This window comes from Parambassis ranga, chromosome 21 (genome assembly GCF_900634625.1).
Source record: "Parambassis ranga chromosome 21, fParRan2.1, whole genome shotgun sequence".
In the NCBI taxonomy this organism is placed as follows: Eukaryota; Metazoa; Chordata; class Actinopteri; family Ambassidae; genus Parambassis; species Parambassis ranga.
Genome location: NC_041041.1, coordinates 22,742,045 through 22,762,229, shown reverse-complemented (window position 1 = coordinate 22,762,229; position 20,185 = coordinate 22,742,045). Strand labels below are relative to the sequence as shown.

Sequence of the window (20,185 nt, the reverse complement as noted above, 5' to 3'; positions counted from 1 at the left end):
GCGTTCGCTCCGGCAGTAAGAAAATTACCCAACCCCTCTTCCGCTTTTGATTCTGCTCGACAGACCGGTTGCGGTAAGTCAATGTAGGAACAGTACACACCGTGACGTTTATTTATTTATTTTAGCTTAGCTTTTTGCGAAAAACCTTAAAAAAGGCAGACATTTTAAACGTTTTGTCGAAGTTGTTTTTGTTCTTGTTCATCATCGTTAAATTATTAAACTTTGTGAGCAACATGCTTTGTGGCTACTTTGTCCGTTTAGTGCTTTGCGGTGTTGGATTTAACGACAGCTATTTGGTCACCTGTGTCATAATTATATGGGTTGTGTTTCTGGAAATTGATCTTGTTAGCTCAACAATACACATAGATGCCTTATCTAAGGACAGTATAACATAAAGATGTCTGTTTGCTCTGCCTGTAGACCTAACCACACACTGTTTCAGGAAGGATGAACTGCCTGCCTCTTTATCTGAAACTTTGTCTAGTGTTATGGCTGGATTCTTGTAAGTTCTCTCAGATGAATACAAATGTACACAGTTCAAGTACAGTACAAGTGTTGAATACTTTTCAACACACCCAGACACATATGTGGTCTCATGATTTTATTATTCCTTATTCACACAGTGCACACCTCCCTCTTACCACCGGACAATGTTACTGTCGACTCTGTCAACTTCCACCATGTGCTCCACTGGGACCCTGGGCCTGGCACCCCTGCAGGAACAGTGTACAATGTCTACAGCAGGTAGCTCACAATATTGCAGCCTGATGACAGATGATACTTTCTTCTGTTGGTGTGTGATGTTGTTCACTCACCTCCAGACCTGGAGTGAATGATAAGTAGTTATGTAGCTGAAAGCAGCTACACACACACACACACACACACACACACACACAAAAACTACCCTGAGAGCAAGATCAGACTCCAGTTGCACACCACAACAGATCTGGGACAGTTAAGGATAACGGATCCAGAGCGGATCTGGTACAGACCCAATTTGTATCTGCTCATGAACCACCTTTTATGGCCAGGATTCTTTCTTTACTTGTTAAGGTGCTCCTCTGGTCTGGATCTGTTTTAGATCTGGTCCATAAAGGTACTTCTTTGGGCCAGACCTGTTCCAGATCCTTTATTAAAAATGACTAAAAAATACATGTATTCTGTATCTGTCTATAAAAATGTATTTTTTTTTATATATTTGCAACAATAAAACACTAACTTTAAGAGACATTAGTTATGAAAAAACACATACATAAATGCATAGTTTACTGTAAAATCAATAAGGAATTTTTATCCACTCTTTATATTCTATTTAAAAGTTGACTATGAAAAAAACCATACAGGTAATGCTAGAAAAATTAAAAGCAACCATAAAGGATTATTGTATTTTTATTTAATGAATATTCTAGCCATGCATACCAAAATGCAAAAGAACAAAAAAAAGAGCATACACAAAACATTCAGCTATTCTTGTGGAGGGGTAACAGTGGCATGCTGTTTTTCAAAATTTCATCATCTGTGGTAGCACAGGAGACAGTATCTGTAATCACAATAAAACCACTTTTAGAAATGCTAATCTGCATTCTTATAATAGCCAGATAGGAGCAGTGTCTTCGTGAACATATTGCTGAATTTTTTTTTTGCCATTCAACCCCTAATTAATTTACCTTCCCACATCATCACTGAATATCCTGCCAAGGATGTGATACATTATGTGTCATGGCCTCTGGTTGCCAGGGAGGAAATCTAAAATGGAACCAGAGAAACACTGTCAATATCTTATAAGTTATAGATTTTTACTATATCATAAGCCACATATAAGATCACAACACCAGAACATCCTCTGCTCCCTCTCTCCTCTCCTCTAAAGTCCTCTTCTCTTCTCTCCTCCATTTTCCTTTTCTCTGATCCCCACTGATTCTTCCTTCCTTTTCTGTCTGATGTTCTCTCCTTTCAATTTTATATACTCTGCTCTGTTCTCCACTCTCTGCTCATTTCCTCTCTAATGTTTTCTCTTCTGTGCTCTGCTGTCTATCCTCCTCAGCTCCTTCCTTCCTAATCTTCCTAAAAAATGGATGGAGCTGCATTGTATGTGTTAAAATATCTGAATCCACCACCTCTGTTAAGGTAAGGGCGCACACGTAGATGGCTTCCTCGACTCCTCTTTCAAACCACCTTAACTAAAAAGAAAAACCCTAACTTAAACTGTCAGAATATTAACACAGGAATATGATGCATTAGAGCCATGCTCAAGCTCCTGAATGGAGCTTTATTGTTGAAAGTGCTAAAATGCAGCAAGAAAAAAAAATAACCACACGCCGCTTCAGCTGGGAATTGGAAGGGTCTTTATTCAAGTCCTCAAAATCCTGCACTTCCTTCATTGATGCTAATGGAAACTGTACAGGATGAGACATTTCCATTTCTTGGTTTGGCAGATAGTTTACTTTGGCAATTAATTGTTATTGCTGGTGTTTTATACTCCAACAGGCTTATAACCTCTGCAGCTGTTACAAAAGAAAAAAACGTATGCGCTGGACAATTATATAACTGTTTGTTATAAACAATCCTTGATTTGGAAATAGCCAAATTGTGTGTAGCATATATGCTATTTTGCTGTTTTTACAGTCCATTGCAACCAATACGTCACAACTGCTGCTATGTTTCAATTCTTTACAGTTGACAATTAATGTTATTTTCTACCAAAAAAAGGCAGTGATGATACATGGAAACAATAACACACAATTTCAATAACAGCCAGCCCTCTTTATATTCACTTGAATTCAATAACAAACAATAATATTTAAATATATAATATTTAAATTTCTATTTTATTGTCATGAGTAACTGTGGCCTTGCTCACCAATGCAGGCAGTTGTCAGCTCCAGACCTTCCCCCTCTCCATGCAGGTCTGCTGAAAAGGAGGTGGTGAAGCAGGTGGTGGAGGGGCAACCATGCTGCCTGGCACATGGCAAGGTGGTAGCTGGAGGTTGTTGTGATGATTTAGCTGGACCCTTGGCTCTCTTTTTTGTTTGGCAATCCTCCTCACTCTCCTCATCTGAATCGCCAAATAATTGCCTATGAAGTGGATCAGAAGCATAAACATTCTCAGCTGTTAAAGATTAAATATGTTCACTGTCCTGGTTTTTACAGCTAGTTTTGTATTAGTTGTTAAGTTCATCATACCAGTAAATGAGGATGTTCAGACACATTGGTTGAGAGCTAATATCTGTAACAGAAAATGTATGTCTATACTAACACAGTTTTGGCCTTCTCTATGGCTGGGCAACCTCTTCTTTATCAGACTGCATATCTGATGTATTGCAAGCGATTTTTTTATGTCAAAACTTTTACAAAGTTTTAAGTTAACACTACTAAATTGAACAGAATTATAGCACAACATAACACATTAAGCATGTAATAATTTTTTTACACAACAAGACTTTCCCAAACTTGGCATACCACATGATTTAACACCTCTGACATCATAAGATTTCCAATCAGGTCCAAGTTCCTCCGCGTTTTTCACTGCCCTGTCAACTCTTTCATTTTTTTGTAGTTGGGCCAAACATGACACCATCACTGCACAAGTTTTGTGGCACAACCACTATGGTCTTGTTTATCAAGAACTCCACTAAGTGGAACATCTTCAACTGAGGAAAGAAACTAAAAAATCATACCTTTAATTACATTAATATAATTACAAAATAACATTTAGTCTGCTTTTGTCTGACACAGCTGAAAACATCTAATGTCAACATAATAAAACTAAACAATTCTGACTATGTTTGAATTTTGTTTCTGGCACTTTCGTTTGCCTTTTGAATACACATATTCAATGTAATATGTAATAACTGCATGCAAACATTAAAGATAAGCAACTTAAAGTACTTACAGTCAATTGTTATCTGGTGCCTTATAGAATGAAGTGTGTATAGTTACCATAGACCATCATCTCATAACATACCATCAGTCAAAATGTAAGTGTGTAACAAAGAGCTTTAATAAAAACTACCTTATCATTCTCATTGGGAAACAAACAAACAGAACAACAACATATGAAATGATTTCATCACTTATCCCATTACCATTTAAAAAGAGTAAAGGCTTGGCTACTGAATTAATCTGCTTGTAAGCAAGTAAGAAGAGAGACCAACATTTGTACAGCTCAATCTCATCATACTGAGCTTTCACTGACAATCCACTTACAACTGGCCCAACAAACCAAATACATGTAATCTAATGGGAACTGTGAAATCATGCCAACATGATTGTTTGATGAGTTTCATCAACCCTATTTCCAAATGATTCATCTGTCCTTAGAGCATAGTCTGTACATGGGAATGTCATGTGTCTGGTAATGTATTTAACAGGTTGCATACATTTGTCACAATCATGGTAGGCATTGTGGCTCGTTGTGTGTTTTACAAAGGCCCTTGCTGGTGTGTCACAGATAACAGTGTCCAGTTTATGAGTTAATTTCTTACCTTGTTCAAGCTGTTGTAACTCAGTAACAAAATCATGAAGGATATCTTTGGCTGAGCTAGCTTTCTTTGGTCCACAGAACAAACCTATAACTACTGGTTCTGTCATGGGAACACTTAGGAGCAGACCAAAGATGGGCCACAGTTGCAGACTAGAGCCCTTGATCAGCAATGAGCTACGTACTAGTAACCTCTGGCTCTATTTCTCTTTCTTTAGACAGACTTTGTATCATTGATGGAGCCAATTAACATGGTGCTACATGTTCTTTATACCCATTAAAGGCACCTTTTCATGTTTGGTTGTTAACAATTAGGGGCCAGTAATATAGGTGCCATATGAATAGATGTTGTTGTTTATGGCAATTTGATTTGACTAGTAATTTGATATTATTTAAAATAAGTAAGGTTTACTGATTATAATTTAGTCAAATTTTATATGATTGTTTTTATTTTCACAGTCAAAATTAAATAGGGTGTGTTGCTTTAAGAGAGTTGAAGAGACATAGGAGGGACAGGCGGATGGCATAGGAGCCTTGAGGAGCTCACGGTTAAGTTTTCTGTTATATTTTTTGTGGAGCATGAAGCAGAAAATTATTTTTTGTTTACTGGATCCTTATTGCTCCTTACTGTTTCTTTCAACTACAAAATATCTCAAAATTAAGGCCGATGTTGTCAAATGCAGATCTAGAGATGATTATCCATGCTTTTATTTCATCTCGTTTAGATTACTGCAATTCACTTTTTACTTGTTTTAACGATTCTGCAATTGGTTCAGAATCCTGCTGCAAGGCTTTTAACACACAGTCACACATTACATTGGGAACTCCTCCATGTGGAGGTGGAGCAAAGGGTTAGCACTCAATGCTAGGTCCATCTGGGCTCTAAGTTGTTCTTCAATGTTCCATAATTCCCCCAGCTGATGAAGAAGGTAAATCCCTTTGTCAACCAACCATCTCACCTCCTTCAAAAGCAAAGAGTCTTTTAATAAGTGCCAAGAGGGCAAAACAATACAAAACTAAAAATCACACTCGACATGGTCAAAAGATTAAGTATAAAAATAGCAACTAAAAATCACCCTTGGCGTGGCAAAACTAGATCAAGATAAACAGGCACAAGGCATAGAAAAAAGCAGCAGCAGAAAGCATGGCATGGACTAAGGACATGGACAGGTACAAACCCTACGTGAGACGAGAGAAACTAGCAATGACAGAAGGGAGGACACAGACTATATACAAAGGGTGTAGGGAAGACAACAAGACACAGGTGAGCACAATCAGGGCAGGGCAGGCAATCACACAAGGCGGGAAAACACTAGGAAGCAAACTCACAGGAACACAAGGGGAAACACAAATACAGAACCTTCGAAATAAAACAGGAAGCACAAGACAAGACAAAACAACATCACAAGAACAACACAGAAACCCAGAGAACAAAAGAACATCATAACAAAGGTAACAGGAGGGCACAGGATTAACAAAAAACCCAAAACAAGGACAACAAAACCAGGAATAAACACCAGGTCATGACATTAATTGAGAAAGAAAAGTATAGATGAGAAGAACTGGAAAGCGAGCTCTACACCCATGGCTTTATTGCGAACAAGAACTGCTAAGGACTTAATTAGCATAAATAAAATAAATTGTAAACCAGTAGCATTCCGATAGGTGGACCTCAACCTCTACTGAAGCTGCTGATGTTAGCTTAATTTTGACTGCATACTTTCATATGCCATTAAGGCTAGATTAAATGCACTGGCAGTAAGTTATCTACCAAACAGCAATAAAGCCCATCTAAACTAAGCATTGCTAAATTTAACTCGAATCTACATAAGCTAATGCTAATGTTCTGTAACTTGTGCTAACAAACAGTATCATGACAAACACATCTATTTACGAGTATGATCAGTAAAACATAACGTGACAATACAAATAAAATACACTTTGAAAGCAAAGGTTACTTACACTTTTCTGTACTCAAAATTGCACATTGACGATATAGTAATTTTCTACATACCAGAGAAGGACGAGCTATTTATAATATCACCCAGCCCATCTACAACTCATCTAAACGTAATCCTTTACTATTGTATAAAAACCTTTACATAGTAAAGAGCATGACATGAATGTACCAGTATGAATGTAGTGTCTGAGTGACACTGGACACTTGGAGTTCAGAAGTTTGATTGATCTTCTCATCATCTTTGGACCATGTTTAATTAACATCGCCCTCAGGGTGTATGTAGACCACACTAGTAGTCCCATCGCTCTACCGACACCCTTTTTTTGTCTTATGGTTAGGCCACGCTGGGCAGGCCTGTAACGAAATATCAACTTGCCCATTGGATTGCACAGGCAGGGCAACCTCCCCCATCACAACTGGTCACCCACTCTACGTGGGGGTTGAACGCCTCCCTGGACACTGATTAGAGGTGCATCATTGGAAGAGGTGTGTGATGCTGCAGGTTGGGCATCCTCCTCAACTTTTGCCAGGTTTTATAGGCTAAACCTGCCTGCATCCACCATCCTCTCAGCTGTTCTCTGGGCTGTGATGGATGGATGACTTTTGTTTTCATTGCTGTCCGTTTTATGGAGCTTAATTTGTTCTGGGTAGTATTGTTTGCCACCATTTAAGCATGCCAGGTGAGGTTTTATTGCAAACGAACATTACTCCAGAAGATACCAAACTAATACCCAAGAAAAAGTAAGAAATAATGCAAAAACTTAGATTAACTCAGAAAAAACTAAAGGTGACAAGATGATCTGGCACAGAAAAAAGGGAAATAGACAAAGGAACAAGACACAGGTGAGACACATTAGAGCGGGGCAAACAATCACAGAGGAACACAGGGGAAGTAAAACAAATGAACACGGACAAGGGAGACAGGACTTTCAAAATAAAACAGGAAACAGGACAGAACCAAAGTAACTTCACAAGGACAGCCAGAAAACCCTAAAATAACAAGGAAACAAAGGTTAATTCACTAAACAAAAAAATAACAAATCCATAAATAATCCAAATCATAACAGGCATAAGAGAACAATATCCTTCTTTAAGTAAATAAACCACTCTTTTTTGTTGATATAATTACACTAAAAGGTTTGCATTGCTACTTAGATGACAATAGTTTAGCTACCAGGTAGCTAAATAAAACCAATAAAAAAATTGACTAAATTGTTTTGCTCTTTTTTTCTTTATTCAGGGTGGATGGGAAAACATACAAGCATCTACAGAATTCAACAACATCAACATCATGTAAGCTAAAGCTTAAACGCAACAGGAAGTATCTTCTAAGCGTCCAGGCATCCTACAACCAGACCTTGTCACCAGAGTCCCTCAGAATCTCCTTTCAGCCTTTCACTCAGAGTACGTCAACATGAGACTTCAGTTGCATGCTTGGATTTATGCAAGGCATATGCTAATTTTTCAGTAACTGCAGCACCCAATATAGTATAATAATATCGCTCCTAAAACAGGCTTTCATGGGATAGCACACTGTCAAATCATTCTGAATTTTAAATATAATCTGTTTTTATCTTGTGGCAAGCCAAATTAGGTCCTCCAAAACTGTCACTTGCAGGATGTGGCAACTGCATCCTGGTGAACATTTCACCACCTGAGCCACAAAGTGACATCCTGGCTTTCTACACACCTGATTTCAAAGTCTTGTGGAGAAAAGAAATAAAAGGAGGGAAACCAATGGTATGTAATCAAATATCGCAAACCACATACACAGTATTAGAAACAATGTTTTACAGAAACAAACTGTATTGTGTCTTATGAGACCAAGACTTGATCCCTTGCAGTTTGCATAATATAGAGAGCCTTTGCGACAGACCAGCTTAGTGTCTGGACAGCCAGGGACACATTCAGGGGTAAAGCAAGAAAAGACTTGTAAGCCTTTGAGGAGAGAATCTGTACAATGTATTTAATTAAGCATTGTTTTAATTTAAAACTACACTATGCCTGGAATTAGGCATAGTGTCTGCGAAGTTTAATCCCTGCACCGTCATCTTCAGGTTGCTTAAGTTTATGTTTGCTTGCAATCCTGTTGGCAGCACACAGACCCTCTTTTCCCTGGACTATTGTAGATCTGGGGCTGTATTCACAAAGATTCTTAGAATCCACTCTTATCTTAGCCTAAAAAATCTTAGTAAGGACTCCTAGCTTAAATAAGAACATTCTCAGAGAAGGGAGAAGACTAAAAGTGTGATCTTGGTAAGGAGGCGGGTTTAACCCTGTTGCTAAGTGTGACACATTGTTTTAGGAGATGTGTCCAGATTTACTCTTCGTTAGTCTCCCCTCTCGATGGGTTGTCGGAACAAGCACGGCGGATACAACTCGTAGTTTCCACACTCTTTATTTCACACAGACACACATATTACATAAACTTTCAGCTGAACTATCAGAAACTACAAACAGGTTGTAAACCTGCAATAAAACACACAAACAAATCCAGTTATTAACGGCTAACATTTTGACTTAAACAATACATTCCAAAACTAGAAAAGGGCATTTCCTGAATAAAATGCAAGTTTGATTGCTGCAGCTGAAGCATTGCTTTGGATGCTGATGTGAAGGATTTCTCTGAATTGCTGAAGAATCAGAGCAATTCAGAGCTTTTTGAGGTATCCTCTGCTGTCACCATGGTAACAGCAGAGGATACCTCAAAAACCACTCCAACTTTGAGAGCCTGATGTGCGGAAATGATTTGGAATTCGAAAATTCTGAATACAAGTTTGATAGAGCAGCATCTAATGAGCGTTTATTACTAAAATTGATTTTTTTAGCTTGAAATTTGTAGGAGTAGATACATTTGGCAGATGACCCTCGTTGAAGGGCTCTCTCAGAGACTCCCATGTTAAAAATAACACCGAAATTGCTTAATATTTGAAAAATTATATGTTTTTTTAAAAAAAAAATGTATGCTGAAGATACGCTGCGCCAAATAATGTACGGAAGAATAAGAAAGAAAGAACAAGTTTGATTACTCCCCGAGAAACGGCGGAGCTTCAGGGATGTGCTAAAGCGGCTGCAAGAGAAGAATATCCAGCATTCGCTTCGCTTCCCAGCGCGTCTTCACGTTCATCACCAAGGGCAGGTAAAAGCATTCAGCAATCCTGCTGATGCTGAATAATTTGTGGACAATGAACTGAGTCAAGGAGGTGGACACACACATTTCTATGAGGTGACATAGAGAGTTTTTTTTTTCTTGGCGGCCTGACGCCCCAGAAAGGAATGAAGGTAGCTCAGCTTTGTTTGGGGAAGCAATGGGTGGGGATATTGTTAACACTCAAGTTTTATATATTTTTTCTTTTGTTTTATGTTCTTCACTGCCAGACAAACTGTTTTTGTCTAAATGCAACTACCCTTTGTTTTATATTTTTTCTTAACTATTAATACCGATAATGTCTAATCCTATTGACACCTTGTGCTTGGTCTCATGGAATGTTCATGGTCTGGGACACCCTATTAAACAGGGTAAAGTCTTCGCACATCTTAAGTCATTAAGGGCTGATATTATGTTTTTACAAGAAACACACACTATAGCCACACAACATAGAAAACTTAGAGCCATCTCTCAAGCCTATCATTTACCATTTACATCTAAAGTATTTGATATGATACCAGATGATGGCTCCACTCATGTGCTGATTGGAGGTGATTTTAGTTGCTATTTGAATCCATACCTGGACAGGTTTTCTACAGCTCCACCACCTAATATTCTTTCTGTACAGACAGACCTCAAGAACTTGTGGATATCTGGAGATTACAGCATCCAACTGGTAGTGATTATTCTTTTTACTCCCATGTTCACAAGTCTTTTACACCTATTGATTATTTTTTAGTTGTCTCTAGATTAATCTTAACATTGAGAGTAGTATCACAACATAATCAGATCAGACCACAGTCTAGTACAACCTTAAACTTTCCCTTCCCAAACAGTCCTACGGTTGGTGCTTAAACTCTTTACTATTTGCAGACCTTTAATAAATATATCAGTGAACAAATTTCTTTCTTCCTTGAGATCAATGATAATGGGCAGGTCAATGACTCAACTCTATGGGAAACCCTTAAAGTCTACATCAGATGACAAATAATTTCTTACGAGGCTAGACATGGTTGATTAGAGGAGATAGAGGAAGAATTAAAATCTGCAGATCAGATTTACAAAAGTATCCAACTCCAGTCTGATTATAGTACAGTACAAGTCCTTAAATTGCAATATGAATATAACTCTATTCTAGGGGAGCAGGTTGGTAAAATGTTATTAAAATTAAAACAAAAACATTTTGAATTTGTTGACAATCCTCACAAATTGTTGGCGAGGCAATTAAAAGGTGAACAGGCGAGGAGAGCCATCTATAGAGTAAAGTCAAGAACAGGGTCCATGCTGACAGACTTACAGGATATTAATGAACATTTCAGAGAGTTTTATTCTGATATGTATTCTTCCAAGACAACTGCCACACAAGATGAATTTGATAGCTTTTCAGATCTTTATCCCTTCCACAGTTGGATGCATCGTCTAGGGAATATCTAGATTCAGATTTTACCATTTTGGCCAAGTAAATTGCTGCCATCCTCTCTAGGTGATGCCAATGTTTGTGTTCTTCTAAAAGATGGCAAAGATAAAACAGACCCAGGCAACTACAGACCTATTGCCTTATTAAATTATGACCAGAAAATAATCACTATTTTAGCTACACGATTAGGCAAATGCATAGCAAGCATTGTGCACCCAGATCAAATGGGTTTCATTCCGGGTAGATACTCTTTCTGCAACGTTCGCAAAATTCTTAATGTTCTGTACACAGATCACAAGATGATGAAGGTGCAGCTATACTGTCTCTAGATACCCAAAAAGCCTTGGGAACAAATCAAAGCCCTTCCTGTTACAAAGAGGCGTATGGCAGGGGGACCCATTATCCCCCCTGTTGTTTGACATTGTGCTTGAACCACTTGCAATAGGGATCTGGGCACACCCAGACATTAAGGGTATCAAACTGGGCAAAATAGAAACCCGAGTGGTGCTTTATGCTGATGATCTTCTTGTTTGTTTAGCCAACCCTAAGGTTTACACCCCTGCTCTCCTGGACTATGTTAATTAATTTGGCAACATTTCTGGTTACACAATAAACTGGGGAAAGAGTGAATTTATGCCTCTGGGGGATAACCTGTCTCAAGAGTTCCTGGACACCTTGCCTTTCAGAGTGGTGGAGAGTTATTTTAATTACTTAGGATTAAAACTGACAAAGGATGCCACAAATCTCTTTAAAGCCAATTTTACTGAGGTAATAAACAAACTTAAAGCTAATATTGAGGCTTGGAGGATATTACCTTTATCTATGATCGGACGAGTTAATGCAATTAAAATGGTTAGTTTACCTAGATTTCTGTATTTGTTCCAGAATGTACCCATTTATTTAAGTACAAGTTTTTTTCAAGAAGTTGGATTCTATCATACTACCCTTTGTATGGGGCTATAGGTCACATAGAATTTCTAAAGCTCATGTACACAAATCAACAGACGAAGGTGGTCTTGGCCTTCCAATTTTTAAGCATTTTTACTGGGCAGCTAACTCAAGGGTTCTCACTTATTGGAAACACAGCAACCCTACAGATGAGGGACAGGTAGACATTACCTCTTGGTTACAACTTGAAACCCCAGATCCTGACAATAAGAACATATCACTTTATACATGTTTCTGACTACATTTGAACCAATAAGATCCCTAAAGATTCAATATGAATTGCAATTTGTCAAAACCCTTTTTTTAGGCCTGGGCAATTGGATGTGACATTTACTATTTGGAAGAGGAAGGGTATCATAACTCTAGCTGATTTGTATGTTGACGGTTATTTTGCCTTGTTTGCCCAATTATGCAATAAATATAACATTCCTAATTCACACTTCTTTCGTTACCTTCAAATTAGGCATTATGTCAAACAAAGGTATGAACATTTCAAAACTATTCCAACCTCTCATCCTTTTTATAATTTAATTTTTATGCTTGCTCCAGATTCAAAACATTTAATAACTAAATTTGTAGATTGTTTCACTGTCTCTGTCTCCTTTGACTTTCTTCAACAAGGTGGGCTAGTGACCTACAATCGGATGTATCAGCAGCACTTTGGGAGAAAGCCTTATCACTGGTTCACTCTTGTTCTATTAACACTCGTTATCGTCTGATACAATACAAGGTGATCCATAGATTGCATTATTCAAAGATAAAACTGAACAAAATGTTTCCATCAGTATCTACTCAGTGTGATAAATGTTCCACTGCTGAAGGGTCTTCAGCTCATCTCTTTTGGTTCTGCCCCAAAATGTTTGGCTTTTGGTCTGCAGTTTTCAAATGGTATTCCAAATGTTACTCTAAAGATATTTTACCAAACCACAACCTGGCAATATTTGGATGTTCCACAGAGATGTTGGGTTACACATCTGACCTGCAAATGGCCCTGCAACTTGGAATGGTGGTTGCGAAAAAACTTGTGCTACTCAACCGGAAATTTACCACTTCCCCAAGTTTTGATCACTGGCTTTAGGAAATGGTGTCTGGTAATACAGATCGAGAGCCATTTCTACAGTCAACAGTCTTTGTGAATGATTTGCTGTAGTCATGCAGGCCAAACACAGATGAGCCTTTTAGTAGTTGTTTTACGTGAATAAAAGCTTGCTCAGCCTCTGGGTTCCATGACAGTCTATCATGTGCTGCCATGGACATGCTTCAGGACAAAGTTGTGTTATGTTGACATTGGGGCACAAATTGAGAAGAATAGTGGAGAACCACATAAAAGTTATTTTAATCAAGTTATGTCTTCTTATTAAACCTGCAGGTGTTCAGTCAAGAAAACAAAAACAAGAGTTTTACTCTAAGCAACTTAGAGAGAGGTGTGAGGTACTGTGTGCAGGTACAAATGAAAATTAATGTGAACCCACACAGTGAACCATCTGCTTGGGAGTGCGCTGTCACTAGCCAAGTGGAACCAAGAAAAGGTGAGTTAACATTCGGAGCATATGTTACCATAGACGCTAAACTGTAATTTGTGTAATAACAGTAATTTGTGTAATAGAAACTGTGTTGAAAATGTGCATATGTTATCGTAACCTAATGGCTATAATCTGTCTTCAAAATAGGTTTATTAAATGTTTCAAAGAAAATGGTTGAACAGGCTAACTCATTGGGCAGGCCTTAATAACCATGGCTGAGGTTAAAAAGTGACAGCTTAAGTCACGTTTTTAATTTTTGATGGGTGGGACTAAAAACTGCTGCCCTTGGCCTTCACAAAGGCTAGTGCTATCGACAGTAGTCGATGCTGATCATCGATCATGGTGGCTACCCACAAAATTGCTAACCTTTTAAAAGTGGGCTTTCACTGAAAATATTTTTCACTGAAAAACAGTTCAGCAGCAAAGTGCCGGACCTCTAAGGTCTTTTCAACCTGAGGGATGTAATAATGTGTGTGTTTGTGTGTTTCTTCAGGCCCTGTTGCTTTAGGTGCACTTGCTGTTGTTCTGACCTTTCTTTTCATGATCGTGTCAATTGGCTCGATTGGCCTCTACTACACAGGATTTCTTTGTAGACTGAAGGCAGCTGTGCCCAGAGCACTAATGGTAAGAAATCTGTCAATTTTGCAAAGTTAAGCTAACTGCTAGATGAGCATGATTCACACAGTTTCACAGTTACTTTAATGGCATGTACCGTAAAACTTCAAATAATAGCCCGGGCCTTTATTTGCCTAAATCGCAAAATTGTCCCTGCTTCTATTTAGGACATGCGGCTATTTAGGGCAGGCCTTTAATTATTCTGTTGAAAAAGCAATCCAGAACTAGCTGAAAAGTTGTTCACATCCCTTCTATCTTTAATGTCATCGTACATTTCTTTAGCCTCAATCCTTATCATCTTCCGAGTGACTCGAAGATGTTTCGCCCGCATGCCGTGGATCCATGCGCTCATTTTCACCTCAAGGTCTTCACTAACCTTTTTTCTCCCTCCACCATGCAGTCTGGCCCTCTTACTGTCTTCATCAGACAGACATTGAAGTTCAGCCTTCATTTTTCTCCCATTCTGTCACCCGAAAAACAACCTTGCCACTCCTTCTCCTGAATTCTTCCTGACCTTTATTGTCCAAATCCATAATCGGACTGGGCCTGTAAATGGTCAGTTCGGGACTCGGCTATTATTTGAAGTTTTATGGTATTTGTTTGATTTTTTAACTTGGTTTATAGCAGCAACATCAGTGGTGGACGAAGTACTGAAGCTTGGTACTTACAAATACCCAGCAAAATATATACTCGAGTAAAAGTGCTACATTAACAATACTACTTAAGTAAAAGTACTTACTTTTAAATGTAAAAGTATTAAAGGTAAAAGTTCTCATGAACCGAATACATACACTGCTCAAAAAAGGGAACACTAAAATAACACCTCCTAGATCTCTTTGAATGAAATACTCCAGTTGAAAATCTTCATATATTACATAGTGGAATACGTTGAGGACAAAATAACATAAACTTAATCAATGTAAATCAAAATTATTAACCCATGGAGGCAGTGGCGTAGGAAGCATTAAAAATGTGGGGGGGACACCTTCTGTGGGTGGGTGGTGAAAAAAAGAACATCAGTATATTATGAAATATAATATAATAAGTAGTTGCGATTTCCTGTGGATTTTAACAGGTTGTTAAACTATTTTACCTACAGAAGTAAACACTTTATTTCAGAGACAGATTCAACAAAACGGTGACAAACAGAAACTAATTCCAAGTGAAACAACAGTTTTGTCAAACATACTGGTGCTAACAGCCTCCATATCTGAGGCCTTCTCTCATTTACAGAGACAAAAAACTGGCAAATCCCATAGAAAAATGAACCAAACTGCTTAATGCAGACAATACTAAAACACTAAAAATACTAACTTACAAAAAGATGCATGTCTTTATCTTTATTTGCTTATAAAACTTCTCAATTTACAACAAACCTTGTGGATGTGTTTATAATGATGCCCTGCCTCGTCAGTGTTTCCCTGTTCATATAATGCTCCACTGTGTCCTGACGGTCCATCACATGTATTTTATTCTTGCTGATAAGAATAGGAGCAGGTGGCTATGTGCACTGGCTAGGCGAGGCTGAAGCTAGGCTAACAGGGGCTATCCTGGCCTTATTACAATATGGGTTAATGCTGAAAACAACTCTAAGTCTCCGTGTCTTTGTTGGGAATCTCCTCATGTCCATTGTGTGTGGGGAGGGAGCAGAAAGGGCAACAACATGTCATCAGACAAATAATACCGTCTACTGTAACTGACAGTAAACAGCAGCTTCCTCCCAACTTTTCTAAGTTGATTTAACATCAACCTAACGTCACCTGGGGCCATGTGACAAAGCAGTCAGGCTTCAGCGTGAGCTGGACTTTGTGGGATGACGTTACCTCCTCCAGCTTCGACCAGCACTGACGGTTCTCTTTACAGTGTTTTACGCTCGCTCGAAGAAAGCCACTGGCTTTGTTAGGTCCGTTACTATAGTAACGGTATTGCAGCGCTGTGGTAACCAAAAAACATGGAGTGGATTTCAGCGGTGAGGTTATTCTCTTATGAACCAAGTGGAACGGAGTTTTTCACGAGCAATCGAAACAGCGTTAGGTGGAGTTTCCTACTCACTAAATGTGGGGGGGTCCAAACGGGCCGTTTTAAAATGTGGGGGGACACGTCCCCCTCTGATATAATGGTAGCGACGCCTATGCATGGAGGTCTGGATCTGAACCCAGGGCCCACTGCATCAGCATATGGTCTCACAATGGTCTGAGGATCTCATCCTCATCTCATCTCATCCAGCAAAGTTACTTCATTTTTTATTGTCATTATATATATTATTTTTCAGATGGTTCCAGATGCTCCAGGTAATTAAGATTAAGAAAACCTTTATTTGTCCCACAACAATTACTGCACAGATGAGTGGAGGTAGAAGTGGTTTGTAATAAAATGTACATAGTGCATCAAAAGAACAAACAAGTAATTTATTGTATAGTGAGAGTATTCTGAGAGCGAGCTCCCCTGTTCATCCGGAACATCTATGACTCTGAGTTGTGTTCTTTAGGTGTTTCCTTTTTTTAGCAGTGTATTATTGATTTCCATTGCAAAGGCTATATAGGTAAAATAATTAAAGAAATCATCTTAAAATTAAAATTGACAATCTGTAGTTAATTTAAATTATCAGTACAGACATCTCTGAAATGTACCCAGAACAAGCTATGGACAGGTCTGTGTGTTATGAGGCAGGCTGTGGGCATCGAATGAACAGAGGCTGGTGATAAAAAATAGGCATTCACCATTTCTACTGTGTAAGTATTCCTGCTTTAGATTAATATTATGATTAATGTTAATGAGACATTAATGGATGGATTTGTGTTAGTAGACAGTAGCTAACTAGTTAACTGAGCCAGCACACCGGCATCATGACTGAAGCACATTATAAAAACACAGCTCGCAGCTTGACACCACCTCCATGCAGAGTCTGACCTCACATCAGTCCAGCACTGTATTTATAAAACGTAACAAGTAACTACAAACATTGTAGAAATGTAGTGGGGTAGAAAGTACAGATAATAGCTGCAACATGTAATAAATAAAATATAAATATAAAAATATACAGTATGCTCTATTATTTTTACTTAAGTACATTAACGAAGTACAAATAATTCATTATTTTCCACCACTGAGCAACATACAGTACATACAGTATTCATATTCCATAAGTATTGCAATAACAAATAACTCCATTGCTAAAAAATTTTTTTTTTATTTGTGCTCTTCTGTGAGTAACAGTGTTTTGCTTATCCAGGTGGATCAGTTGTCAGTACATAATTGATCTTTCTTCTTATTAACAGTAGATAATTGTCTTTTGGGGGGAAGTTCCAATTAAAATCATTCTTGTATCATGCATTCACAGCTGTCAAGTAGATATCAGTTCATTTGTTTTGCCTCACATTTGATAGAACATTTGCTACTACTTCCAGCAGCATTATTGTATTTGGGTAATAGATAATGGCAACCCATGTTTGGTAAAGATGGTGCATTTTTGAGTTGATATGTAGTTTTTTCAAAACTCCACTGATGTATTTCATTTTCGCGTTGTTTTTTTTTTTTAACTTTTTGCCTCTTCTTGGTCTTTCTAGACAGCACTGAATCAAGGATACACCCTGACCCCAGAGAAGATGATCTTGGACAGGATCTATATTAAATCAATGTCAGCGAAAGAGAAAAAACATGACAATCCATCACCTTCTGTCTCTGGGGAAACTGGGGAGCTGGAAAGTGATGATGGCGATGATAACGAAAATAACGAGTACTTGGAAAGAGATGCCAAGCTTTTTAGAGGTAGTGGTCCCCGACAGGACTCTGGGTATATGTCAGGAAACGGCAAGGCAACTTTGTTGGAGGACTCTCAGAGATTGACAGTAAAGTTGTCAGCCAAGATGGAGGCACTGTACACAGAGATTGAGCAAGATGGGGCCAATGCTGAAGAAGCTGAATTTTCCTTTTCGCATAAAGTGGATCAAACTGATGTTCAAGAGCAAGAGGAAGAGGAGGAGAAGCAGGCCATCCCTACTAATGTCAATCTTTTTTCTGTCATACTCTCTGCACTCGCAGAAAGTAATGAAGAGTAGGAGCAGAAAACAGAAGATTCTTAAAGATATTATGTCTCAAAAGAGACCTAATTTGTTGAAGGTTTTATGAACAAAAGGACAATGTGTTATTGGCAGTCAAGACTGTCCTAGGTCTTTGTGTTGAAATTGTGCAAGTGTAGTTGTGGTAATTTTATTGACAGGACCACAGAAGAGATCTGACCATGATGTCCAAAACATATATGATACGGCCTAAATCTAAGATTTCCATTTTTCATATAAATTTAAACACACAAAATTCCACTGAATAACACCGCAGTTATACTAACAAATTGATTTGTTTTGGATTGCAACAATAATGGCAAAGATCAAAGGTAGGCGCTTCTACCCAGGCCATTGTTGGTGAGAGAGGGGAAACTTTGAGTTTTAATTGTTGTACAGCCTGTTTCAAGCTGAGAAGGAAATTGGATGGTGAACACAATTTCAAATATGGAAACAGCATACTTTAGGGAGTTTGGTGGAAACAAAGAGATAAGATAAGATAATCCTTTATTAGTCCCTCAGAGGGGAAATTGCAAAACTGCCTGATGTGAAGATGTTTGTTAAGTCTTTCCATAAAAGTTATTGGGCTATAACACCAAAAAATTATAATTGCTAAAACAGAAGTTTAGTGGTAGAGATCGATACATTTAATTTGCAACAGCAATGACATAATTAACGGTGACAGAAACTGACGAAGCTAGTGTCCAAAAAGTCTAAAATTGTTTGCCCTACATTGAACTCCCCAAATGAGGAGTAGGGAGTGAGTGAGTGATTTCAAACAAAGCTATGGTGTCATCACATAGTGCTATGGTTAGTTTAGATACGTTGTTAATTTTAAAGTTTGGTTACACTTTTGTGTAAAAATGAGGACTTGTTTTTATAGGGGCACCACCCAGAATGTGGTCTGTGACCTTGATAAATTAAAAACAATGAATTATTAAATAAATCAACGTCACATCAGAGGCTGAAAAATTTTTAATGATCTCTTTAATGCTTTATTAACAATTGTCATGACCTGGTGTTTATTTATGGTTTTGGATTTCCTTGTTTTGGGTTTTTAGTTTAATCTGTGTTTAGTTATTGTTATTTTCCTGTAGTTCTGGTGTTTTGTTTCCTTGGGTTTGTGTTTAGTTGTCTAGTCTTGTCTTGTGTTTTCTGTTTTACTTTGGTAGCCCTGTCCTCCCTGTGTATTGTCTTGAGTTTTGCTTCCTGTGTTTTCCCTCCTTGTGTGATCACCTGCCCCGCCCTAATGTGTGCCACCTGTGCCTCGTTGTCTTCCCTGGTCCCTTTGTATATAGTCTGTTGCTGTGTCTCATTTCAGGGTCTGCATCCTTCGGAGTGCGCATTTTAAGGCTGCTTACGTCACAAAGCTGCGCGAAGGCTGTCCCAATTCGCCAAAAGTCGAAGGGTCCTTCAAATGCGTCCTCCAAATGCGTGGCCTTAAATATCCCACAATGCTTTGCGGACCTACTTTTTTGTCCAATAGTACAATGACGGACCAAGCGAGCGGCAGCGGCAGGGGTGCCGAATTCACATTTAAATGTAAGTAAAGAGCAGTAGTTCGAGAGTTTTAAAATGCTAGTAGTGACAGCGGCATTAAAAAAATGAGTTTTATATTATATATAGTCTATATACTATTATATACACAGATATATACAGACTATTATATATAGTCTGTGTCTTCCCCTTTGTCTTTGCTAGTTCGTCTCGTCTGGTGTAGGGTTGTGTCTGTCCATGTCTCGTCCATGCCATGCCATGCTTTGATCCTTGCCTTCGATGTCATGTACTTCTGCCTAACCTCACCATGCTCCAGGTAGAAGCCTCGTTCATGCCTTGTTTTTTGTTCTAGCCTTTTTTTTATGCCATGTGCCTGTTTTTCTTAGTCTAGTTTTGCCACGTGTAGTGTGATTTTTAGTTTGTTTTGTTTGCCCTCCTGGCTGAAATAAAAGACTCTTGAACTTTGAACCGCTCTGCGTCCTGCAACTGTGTCCGCTTATCCACAAACCCTGACAACAATAGAACAATGACAATGACAA

The 20,185-nt window shown here is 38.4% G+C and overlaps 1 protein-coding gene and 1 long non-coding RNA gene across 4 annotated transcripts; both read left to right on the top strand.

Moving 5' to 3' along the window:
- Nucleotides 1-7: 7 nt before the first annotated feature.
- crfb1 (cytokine receptor family member b1) lies at nucleotides 8-19,111 on the top strand. Of its 3 annotated transcripts, none has more exons than XM_028393005.1 (8): nucleotides 8-73; nucleotides 421-502; nucleotides 624-744; nucleotides 7,681-7,844; nucleotides 8,026-8,180; nucleotides 13,323-13,482; nucleotides 13,970-14,100; nucleotides 17,658-19,111. In XM_028393005.1, exons 2-8 carry the CDS (start codon nucleotides 448-450, stop codon nucleotides 18,147-18,149), a joined length of 1,278 nt encoding a protein of 425 aa, XP_028248806.1. In that variant the 5' UTR covers nucleotides 8-73; nucleotides 421-447; the 3' UTR covers nucleotides 18,150-19,111. The 3 variants fall into 3 exon arrangements, with proteins under 3 accessions (XP_028248806.1, XP_028248807.1, XP_028248808.1); XM_028393006.1 differs by having other exon boundaries at nucleotides 50-83; XM_028393007.1 differs by lacking the exons at nucleotides 8-73; nucleotides 421-502 and adding an exon at nucleotides 2,045-2,127.
- Nucleotides 19,112-19,635: 524 nt separating this feature from the next.
- Nucleotides 19,636-20,114, top strand: LOC114426752 (uncharacterized). The gene is made up of 2 exons (XR_003669393.1): nucleotides 19,636-19,691; nucleotides 19,851-20,114. It is a non-coding gene; the product is annotated as an uncharacterized LOC114426752 (long non-coding RNA).
- Nucleotides 20,115-20,185: the final 71 nt, after the last annotated feature.